Source organism: Hippichthys cyanospilos, chromosome 6 (assembly GCF_059441005.1).
Source record: "Hippichthys cyanospilos isolate Australia breed blue-spotted pipefish chromosome 6, RoL_Hcya_1.0, whole genome shotgun sequence".
In the NCBI taxonomy this organism is placed as follows: Eukaryota; Metazoa; Chordata; class Actinopteri; order Syngnathiformes; family Syngnathidae; genus Hippichthys; species Hippichthys cyanospilos.
The window spans coordinates 10,725,001-10,736,069 of record NC_142374.1 but is presented as its reverse complement, the minus strand read 5'-3'; the positions used below and the strand labels follow the sequence as shown (position 1 = coordinate 10,736,069).

At 38.9% G+C, this 11,069-nt stretch overlaps 2 protein-coding genes across 4 annotated transcripts in view; one reads left to right on the top strand and one right to left on the bottom strand.

Moving 5' to 3' along the window:
• Window positions 1-814: 814 nt before the first annotated feature.
• Window positions 815-7,992, bottom strand: mlycd (malonyl-CoA decarboxylase). Its single transcript, XM_088416391.1, has 5 exons — window positions 7,409-7,992; window positions 5,568-5,680; window positions 5,105-5,261; window positions 4,621-4,773; window positions 815-2,473 (listed from the first exon to the last, which is right to left on the bottom strand). Exons 1-5 carry the CDS (start codon window positions 7,952-7,954, stop codon window positions 1,928-1,930), a joined length of 1,515 nt encoding a protein of 504 aa, XP_088272517.1. The 5' UTR covers window positions 7,955-7,992; the 3' UTR covers window positions 815-1,927.
• A 2,986-nt stretch (window positions 7,993-10,978) lies between these two features.
• Window positions 10,979-11,069, top strand: part of LOC148422128 (DNA topoisomerase I, mitochondrial) — a 28,825-nt gene continuing 28,734 nt past the window's right edge. For all 3 annotated transcript variants that reach the window (XM_088416386.1, XM_088416387.1, XM_088416385.1), the window contains exon 1: window positions 10,979-11,069. This exon is cut by the window's right edge and continues 324 nt beyond it. The gene's annotated coding sequence lies outside the window, so the exon portion shown is untranslated.

Here is an 11,069-nt window from a genome sequence, read left to right as displayed (position 1 = left end):
GTAATTTGGGATTGAAAAAGTGCAGTAGAATAAGCTAAAAACAAAAAAAAAATGGTGAAAGGGCATAGAATTTCTACCAATAGTAGTGTTTTATTTTTTAATACATGCACACACTGTTGGAACAAAAGAAAAATTATTCAGGTTGGGTTGTAACTTGGAATTTCAGTTTTAATAGGCTTTATTTTGTAAAGTTTGCTACCTTGCTTGTCTGTTTTTTTTTTTTTTTTTGTGAGCCAATCCCAGGGTTTCACATTCACATTTCTTTTATTCAAAAAGTATGTATTAAAATCAAGTTGAGTATCACATCAAAATAATTTAAACTCTGCTATCAGATGCCCGCATCTATTGAGTCATACAGTATTATTAAAATGCCTCCAGTGAGAAGGCTTGTGTCATTTCATTTAGAGGCACTTGATGAGTCGATAAATCTAATTTCAGCGTTCTAACCAGTCAATAAACAAGCAATTTGTCTTTTTAGTCCTTGGGTAACGCTGGATTGACAATTTGAAAAAAAAATAATAAATGAAACAAGCTATGATTTATTCATTATATAATTTAAAGCAACTGTTAATTTTGTAAAATACTGTACTGCTCTATGGTCATTTATGCTTGAGCTCTTTGGGTAAATCTGACTGAAAACACCAAAAAAGGTACCAAATATAGCAGAGCTTTTTCCAAGGTAACCCAGCAGTTTGTCCCCCTCAATCATAAAACCGTGTGACAGCCTTCTTTGCATCCCCTTCACATGTGCATAGAGCACCATGGGTGTTTGAAGAGGCATACATGTCTCTCAAGGGCATCCTTTAACCAACAGTCCTTTTTATGGCTCTTTATTCTCCTCCCCACCTCTTCACAATTGAACACCATCAATCTAACCATTTGCTTTAATTTTATTTCTCACTCCATTAGTTTCGGGACGTAGAGCAGCACTGTGAGAGAAAAGAGAGGAGGAAAGGCATGGTAGGGAAAAGGAAAAGTTTGGCTCCTTAGAGACATACAGTAAAATGTAATTTCACAGTCAACTTGCTGTGATGTATTATTTCACAACAATGGGGTGTGGGATGATATGAGCCCTCCTTGGCACCTGCACAGAACTGTTAGAACATCGCCAATAGCTCTCTGGGGGAGCTTGCTGCTCTGTGTGTGTCAGCAAAATAATCTCAAGAAAAAAGTAGGCAATACATCAAAGGGATCCTTCCTAATGCTTAAGGATATAAATCGGTGATATATGAAGGTCAACATATATAGTAAATCCGAGCAAGTCCTGTTCTATGCTTATTGTCATGGTCTGACACACTATACTGCTAAATGATGTATGTGAACAGATTATTTTTCCAATATCCATTTCAAACATTTTTTCTGAGTTTGACAGCAACACGATAAAAACCTCACATGTCGCCATGCCATTTAGCACAACTAAATCTGAGATGATCCATAAGGTTCAAAATTATGAATACAAACATGGTTTGTCTGATTTTGGGGGAATATTTGCAGTGAAATTCATCCTTGACGTATGTGTCGTATAACAGGGAAATTAAATTAGAACAGCTGGTGTTGAAAAAGAAACCTTTTGCACGTGCGCCCCTATTGTTTTCTAAAGAGAAAATGCAACCATGTGTGATGATCATTTATTCCATTAGCTGCACAGCCTCATTGTACCTGCTTCACCAATGCACATTATCTTATCTTGAGAAATGCTAAATCGTATAAAGATACAGGGCGTGTCATTATGTGTAGTCTCTCATCATTCCATGAGGCAACCAGATGCAAAATCTTAACCTATGAATGTACTTGAAAAAAACAGATGGGCAAACCGTATCAGCTCATGTCCAACCAAGCTGTACCTCAACAAAACAATAATGAATAATTGTGTGGGTGTTGCGGTTAACTGACGTCGTCATCTGCACAGTTGCGCACGGTTTCTTTTTCAGAGTTTACTGTTCTTCTGAAATTGCGACACCAATCCGAGAACTTGATCCGATGCCATGATGACTTTATTTTGCAGGTAAAGTGCACTGTTTTTTGATGTCTCGTTCAAGAAGTAACGATAGTTCACCATAATGCCGCAGGAGTTCGTCACACCTTTCGGACTTGTGTCAGCATTCCAGTTAAGCCTCCACATGGTCGCGCCATTTTGAAGGTGGAAGTTAGCCACCGGGTTAAGAGCGTAACCCCGCCTCTTCTCTCCGTAGAGATACCAGGCACAGAGTCGCATCAGGACAGGTTCAAGGAAACTAGAAAGATGTTCCGAACGCATCCATTCGTTAGTGGCAATTAACTTGCGAAGGGCATCTATGGCACTAGTCCCTGGGAATAAGTCAGTGGATCGCTCCACTTCCCGCCACTCCTGCTCAGATAGAAGGTCCAAGCCACGGCCTTCTTTTCGGTACTGGCCGAGGAGACCCTGGAGCCACAAGGAAAAGCCCGGAATGGGGGAAAGGCTGGAAAACTGTGCCAAGTGGGGAAACTCACTCTAGAGGGAGAAAGGCAAATAAAATATGCTGCATCAGATAAGAACAATTCTGAAAATATTATTCACCAAAATGTAAATGTGTGAGCTTCAGCTCCACCTCTAAGAAATACAACTCAAAATGTTATGTGTGCTTAAACATCTGCTTTATGAGCCTGATGATGGAGATGGATGAGTCGCCTACACCCAAACCTGTCCAGTTCTTTTTCTCATCAGTCACTTGATTCTCACCTTCAATTTTTTTTACCCTCCTTCCCATATACTTGGACACTGTCCAACTCTCACGCTTTGATTTAGCTTTAGGCTAAACCTATCTTGGCAAGCTAGAATCTTGGCTGTTCAGTGTGATGTTGAAAAGGTGATAAAAGGTACAGTTGAAAGAGCGAGTGCCAGACATCCGCCTGCGAGTTAACTTTCTGTCGTTATGTTGTATAACTCCTCAGTGTTAGCATTCCTTCCTATTTCAATTCCTACCACCACAATATCAAGCGCTCCTTTTATATTATGTTCTTACATCTTTCCATATGTGTGTGATTCTTTCAGGTCTAACAAAGAAAAACACCATTGGAAATAATATTTTTTAAAAATCTATAATAGATACTATATTTGTGACATTTATCCATCCATTTTGAAGCCTGATAGGCTATTGAAAGCTCATACAAGCACCATTCTCTGCTGGACTAATGGCAGCGTGGATGACCCACAGATCGACTCACTTTGCCTGGCTGCTCAGCGCGACGTCATTTTAATTTGCATAACCAGATCCACGAATGCAAAGGATCAGATCCGCAAAGCCAAAGGAGAGATTCATCCAAACACGTGGTGTCTCTCGAGGTCATAAACATGCAAACGAGAGTTGTATTCAAAATACCTTGCACTCGCAAGTTTTCAATTCATAAATGCAACACAATTTAGTCATATGCATATTAAAACAATTCAAACTCAATACAATTTAGAGTCGTACTCGTACAAATTGTTAAAACACGAGTACGTCTTTTTGACAGCCAATTACACCTTTTTCCTCAGGATGAAAATGTTTAAAATATTGGTGCTGTTGTGTTAATGTTCCACATCAATTTACATCTGTTGCTTGTTTTTTTTGTTTTAAGCATCAAATGTTTTAGCTGGTCAAAAATGTTTCTAGGTTAAATAAAGATTGACATTATTACTTCAGATACTTTGATTCCCTTTGTTTTGTTTTGTTTTTAAGACTAACACTGTAATCATAGGGCATGTAAAAAGTATGAATTTTTTTTTTAAATGATGTGTTGGAGCTGTAGTTTCAATACCATGATATCACGATACTGTGATATTTTTGCTCAAAGTTATCGTACCGTCAAGATCTGATATTGTCCAATGCCTACGTACCTTTTATAATAGCTCAGTGAAGCTCAGTGGATATGCCATCTGACGTGACGTTTTTTTTAAGACAAAAAGAGTAGCTTCTACGGCCAATTCTGTGGGGGTTGACTTTTTATCTGAACACTTTCACGAGTGAGCCAATACTATAAGAGATATAAAAATGATACATTACAATTTTACAGATAATTTAACGATTGCAACATCAAATCGACAACGGTAGTCTGCCAGTCTTTCTGAGTTTCTCCATGCTCAGCTCCCCACCTGGCTGATGACAAAGCTCCCCTGTTTTTCACTCTCTTCCCCGCCATCCATGTGATGTATCTGGCAACAATGAGGAAAAGTTGGCTGCTCTTTTACGAAGCTTCAAGGGAGCATTAGTTCTCTTCTCGCAATTGGGGTATGCTTGCCATTATTATCATTTTATTATTTATTCTCTCTTATATTTTCACAAACTCCATCTTGTTACATTTGCACCATAGAATGTGACCATAACGGGTTCTACAACTATTCTGTTTGGTGTTCTATAAAAAGTTGAAAATGTTGAATTGACATGTCAAAAATATAGTTTTCACATGAAATGATATGTACTGGGAAAAAGGAAACGGTTCATTAAATTGTGTTTGTTGCACTCCTTGCGTTGTCAACTGTGAATCTGATTCATGTTCTGAGAGGCTCCTCATACAATATATTGTACCTCATCCCTTTTTTTTAATCCATAAAAACATGGAGTGTGAGTGAAGGTAGATGCAGGTCAATCACGCAACTACAATTATCCATAGTGCACCAACCTGCAGTTCCCGCACCACCCTCTTGATGAGATAGTTTCCCAGCTCAACACCTTGTAGACCAGCTTGGGTTGAGGAGATTGAGTAGAAGACTGCAGCATTGACCTTGTTTACATCTTCCTCCAGGTCAAGGGTGGAAAATTCTCGAACAATACTCTAAGAAAGTATCACAGTTTGCTGAGAAATTCTGCACCTCACCAAGATGAATTTGAAATACAATTTGGTTAGCCAAAACTTCTTAGCCTTTTTGTTATGACAAAACACAGAGCTTCAGATTGCACTTTAACATGGATGCCACTGTAAAATAGTGCACTTGAAATAGAAGATTGTGCTTGCAGCTTTTACTAAGGCTGGTTAAGCTCCCTAGAGCAGTTATGCTTTTACATCACAGTGACTCGCTGATATTGAGGAGAAACAATAGAATAAGATCCCAATCTTGAATTGTATGGAAAATTTATAGAATTTGTCCAAAGCCGTTCTATCTAACCTGGATGTTATCTGAGATTTCTTCTGTGAGGGCTACATGCAGCACAACCAGAGGCTCCCCAGGCATGGCAGCATGGGTGAAAGCATAGCAACGACGGTATGGCCCCACTCGTCGTTTCAGATCAGCCCAGTTCCTAACAGGGTGCACAGCCTCATACCTGAAAAAGATTTGAAATGAAATGTTTTATTTCAAAGCTGAGCTGCATGTTTCAGGTATGGACATACGTTTATAAAGAACTCCCAAAATAATACAAATTGTTTTTTGTATACATACTAAATATTTATCTAATTAGTATTATTGTTATTATTATTATCACTGTTAAAATAATATTTGATAATAATAACACATTTATATTGTGATCATTATTATTATTAAAATCATATTTGACAATATAATAAAAACAATTGTTATATTATTATTATTATTAAAATCATATTTTAAAGGACCACATTTGGAACCTTACTGGCTGATCTTTTGAAGGATCTCACAGGGTGACTGCCAAGTGATCCTCTCCAGTCGGAGTAGACCTACAGAGAACCACTCGGACAGCAAGCTCTTCAATGTTCCATTCAGGTCCTAAGACAGAGGATGGTGAGTCATGAAAAATGTCACCCATATAAAAACGTGTTATCTTTTAGTAATCTACATGTCTACAAACTACTGTCTTTTCATAATTTACATGTCTACAGACTGCAGGCAAAACAAATGGTATAACCAAATCATCACTTGCGAATAAACAAGCTCCACATACTGAATGGTGACTGACAGCAGCGTTCCAGATAAATTAAATCCCTGTGCTCTGGACCCATTATGGGCTGTGGGTCTTCTGGTGTTTGTATGTTGTTTGAGTCGTCTTATGTTATGAGTAATGATGTTTTGGAGCCTGTAATGTTTACACAGGAGCCTTTTCAATAAGGAACTTGCCATTCGAAAGCAGGCCCGATGCCCTTAAAAGGTCAGACTTCATTTGAAGCATATAGCTTGCCAACACATAAACAAACCGCTATGATAATGAGCCCACACTCAGACACTCAAACGTTTTATAGAGAACACCATATGAAAACTACAGGTTTGCTTGCCAGTTAGCAAGCGCTGCTCAAATTCAATCATGGTATCTGTTGTAATAACATTATTAGCATTACAGCTAAAACAGCTGCAGTGCGTTAAAAGGAAATCCAAATGACCATGCTGATATGCTGATATGCTGATACCTTTACCCTAGTAAGATGGGTGTCACAGAGGCACCAAAGATTCCTTCTGTAGGGGCAAAAAATAGCCAGCTTGACACTAATGTAACCCACACCACCTATTTACGTCACTAACACAGTAAGTTAAGGTCTGCAAGATTAGTTACAATATCCATTACGCAACAAAGAAGGACCTGTCAATTCCGTGATTAATCTAAAATTGTATTTCTCTCTTTCTCGTCTTAAGTTTTACAGACAACCATCAACAGCAAAGCCATGAACAGAAACAGTATGGCTATTGTAAGTAGCACGACCTTTATTGAGTGTTTAAAAAAGGTACAAATATTTAATAGATCATACTTATCTGAATCGTCTAGTATATTATATTACTCTTAGTGGCCAAGGGTCTTATATCCAACGTGTGGCTCTGAACTCAAGATAAACACATGACCTCAACAAGCGCCTGTATCCGATAAAAATGATTCTACAGATGAGATCCCCATTTAATTGAGACAAAGGTAAACATACTAATGCACAGATGTTAAAGTTTTACAACTGGGTTGGCAGTTCCAAGCCATGTTTGCAATTGATCAGCAAACATATGCTTTTCCGTGAAAGGGTACATGACCTGCAATATTTAATTAAATGGCATTCCACTGTAATGAACCCAACAGAAATACATGTGCACACATTCATTATGTTCTGTTTTGGGGTTTTGTATGTTTCTATTGCCCCCATGCACATGCAGTTCAAAATCACGACGTTATGGAAAGGAAGCTCTGGAATGCCACCCCAAATAAATAAATAAATAAACGCAGTCCACAAGGACTGCAAAATGTAACTGGGGTAAAGGGCACTGTGGCAACGGCTTCGCTTTCTGAAATGTGAACCACGTGAAACGGCCTTGGTTGGGGGTATTACGTCTCTACGGGGTGACTGCACCCACCGAAATGTTATCCATGTACGTTTGTCAACTACACTTGAATACTGCATTAAATCCACTGAAATTTATCAAAGCGGCATCTTGCGTATCGAATGGACTACAGCTTGCGGTTCCTAAGTCTTGACTCCTGCGAGCACCCGTAGCAAACGTCAACAAGCAACATACATGCTTTACCTTCAGTTGCGGACTCTCGCTAGTTTTTGTTGAGATTATTTCAAGCACGTCGGCTCGAAGGTCCACCAGAAACTTCACTCCCCCTTCGACCCTACTGATGTGGTTAAGCAGCTGTTTATAGCGGGGGGTCAAACTGTATCGTAGTCTGTCCTCAGCCTGCAAAATGGTCGCCAAGTCTCTTAGTTGAGTGTGCAGAAGCTTTCCAGCGAACTCCGAAACGCTTTTGTGGTCCACTCCAAAGTCACACGACAACTTCGCCAGAAAATCAATTTTTTCTCCCTTGTCTAGACCTCTGTAAAAATGCATAAATTCCAAGCTGTTGGCTTCTGGAGGAGGAGGACATTTCTCTTTTGTTTCGTATGTGGGTAACGGTGACACGACTCTGGACAATATTTCCTCCATACCCTTAATGGCTCCACTTGTTGGCGAGGACAACCAACGGCAAACTCCGAAGTGCAACGCACCCACGGAAGCTTTCAGGCCAGCCTGGTGTCGCCAGCACTTTAGACTGGCACGGAAAGAACAGATAACTGGTTGAGAAATCATTGCTGGGAGGGATCAGCGCTTGTTTCGGAACACCACAGCTGATCTCGAAGAAAGTAACTGTTTCCGGGTTTCTTAAAGAGACAGTGCATGTTATTGTGAGTTTGTCCACTTCAGTGAGTGTGGGTCTCTTAACGATAGGTTTATTCATTTGTAAATGTATAGAAATATGACTAGCTGTTTCTTTCAAAAACGTTGATCAAGTTACAAAATAGTTATTTGGAAACAAAATGAAGTTACATTTCAGCAGCAGCACAGTAGGTGACTGGTACAGACAGTACAGACATCACAGTCATATTTACAGCTCCGACCTTCCTGTGTAGAGTTTGCATATTCTCCCCTTGCCTGTGTGCATTCTCTCTTAGCTCCCACAATCCAAAAACCGTGCATGGTGGATTTATTGAGTCTTCTAATTCTGTGGTTCTCAAATGGGGGTACGTGTGGCCCAATGGGTACTTGAAGGGACTCCAGGGGGTACTCGAGATTTTAAATAAAACAAACAAGTGTGAAGAAAATCATATATTAGGTTGTTATCATGATATGGTTATTTTTTTTTGCCTAGAATACCATGCATTGCTATCCATCTTAGCAGTCGTCATTCATCTGGGCCCAGCCCTTAGATAAAGTTGTTGACGCAGGAAAGTGTGAACTGAAACCTTGGCCCAGCTTTTGGCGGCGCCCGGCTGGCTCTTTTTGTTATGTCTTGTAATGTGCAATGCTTTGCTGAATGAATAAAAAGCAGGCGGGGATGGCTGGGCTTCGGATGGCTTTGGCGAACATGAGAGTGTGAGCCCTTTGCCGGCAAAGAAAAGTCAATCTTGGTTGGTCTCAGTTACTTTTTTGCTACTTACCAGTTGGGCTTTTCTTAGTCTTTTTTCAGATTTCTCTGACAACATGATGAAAAAATCCTTTAAAAATATTATTGAATTAATGAAATGTTTCAGGAAAATATAGGTTCAAAAAAACAAATTTTATGTTCGGTAGGTTATTCAATTTCATTATTTTAAAAAACCAAATTCTCCCTCATATTAGAATGGTTCAACCCAATTTCATGTGTCACCTCCCGTTACCTGTCAAGTTAATTATTTATTTTTTGTGCGCAGATTTCTACATGATCCCGAAAGAGGACATTTTAAGTTAAACATTTTTCTGGGGACAAATATTTATTTAAAATTATTTGTTTTGCGAACAGGTCTGACACGTTTTTTTTTTTTTTTGTGGTTAAATATTTAATTAATAATTAAGTTATACCCCACCAACTACCTGAAGGCAGCTGGGGCAGACACTAGCATGCTCCAACCTACTGTACCTGCGAGGCACTTACACACTATCTGAAGTCAAGGAGCCTCTGATGGATCCTCTGTGGACATCTTTTTAGGTCTCGATGGTGACTTACGGCACGGAACTGCCTCAAAATGAAATAGCTATAGTCCATGTTTGAATCGCTTTACCTACTGGTGGCCAAATGAAGATTCATGAAGCAATGAAGTTTTGCATCTGTTGGTTTAAACATACATACTAGTGCTACAAGGGCAATTTGCTATTCGTTTTTTATTTAGAAAACATATCTTTTCCACTTATTTTCTTTTACCTTACCTTATAAAAAGCCATCAAATCAAAATAGAAGGCCTTTAATAGTCATTGTACACAGGTGTACAACAAAGATGGGAGCACTCCAATTGGTGCATAATAACATAAACAATAGGTAGAATAATATATAAATAAGAGTAAATAGAATCTAATAGAAATGGAGTGTAATGGCTATTTTCATTGTTAGAATGTTCCCAAACAGGGAAAAATTTCATTTCTCAATGCAGGTTCCATCACAACAATGAACAATGCTCGAGAAACTCTGTTGTGTTTTAGTTGCGCTCACGGGTGTAACAGCAGGCCGAAATCCATAAACAGTGAGCCGACAAGCAATGGCAATTGCTTTTTGCGGCCATTTTATACTTGCAATCACCGAACCGAACCGCTTCCTGTAGCAGTCAAGTGCTCCACACTGCCAGCGAGGCTTCAAACTACATCATTTATGGCTCTTGCCCATAAGAAACACACCTGACTACACGCTTCGCGGACATGCCCTTCCCATGACTTGACAAGCCTCTGCACATTTTGACCCATCCATGGAGTAACAAAATCAAAGAAATAAACCATTTAAAGATTAAATAAACTGCCATTAATTAAATAAATATATTATTAAATAAATAAATGTTTCATTAAATTATGTTCACTGTTCTATGTTGTGATGTTTAATTAATTTATTTTGTCTAACGCTCCCGTCAAACTTTGATGGGTGGGTCCTAACACCTGATTGGTTACCCTCTTCTTCAGGCCATGACAGAACAACCGTTGTGGACCGTTCCCTTGACCGAGCAGTCGGGTCAATGTTGTGGTCAGGATGTGCGGAAATAACACCCAACAACTTCTAAAGGTTCCTTCATATTGTAAAAAAAAAACCTTTTTTTCTCCATGTACTCTGCAAGGTCTAAACAATCTCAAACCAACTCTCTTGAAACCTCATGAAAGTCCTCCATCATCGGAGCCGCCATGTTTCCAACCACTTCAGATCATAGCAATGAATTGGACAAGATTCAAGGTTAACAGGCTTTGGCTCCACCTCCTAACTTTGATGAACTAATGTGACAGATCAAATGAATTCATGAGACACCCCAACAGGGGACTATGAAATTATTAAACAGAATTTTTTTTTAAAATATAAAACGTGTAATTTAATCAACTAACGATACAGTTAATGAAAGATTGATTTATTGAATTCAACATTTAATTAATGACACATTTAATTAATGACAAATTGATGCAGTTAATGACATTGCATTGAAAAGACTCACAGATGTTGAGTCACAAGAAAAAAAACCCCATAAATCCCACACAGTTTTGTTTAATATTGTTATTAAATACAGTATTTAAAACACGCCAATCGCTGTTAAGGGTGCTAATTGTTAATCTTCTGGGTCAAGGCTAAACGAGCTCGAAGGCGATAAATTGAGGTTGTGTATTATTTCCTGAGGAATTGAATGAATACACAATAGAACATCGGGGCTCGTTTTCTTTTAAGTTTTAAACATAGAACAGCGGGAGGTGACTCGCGTTATTT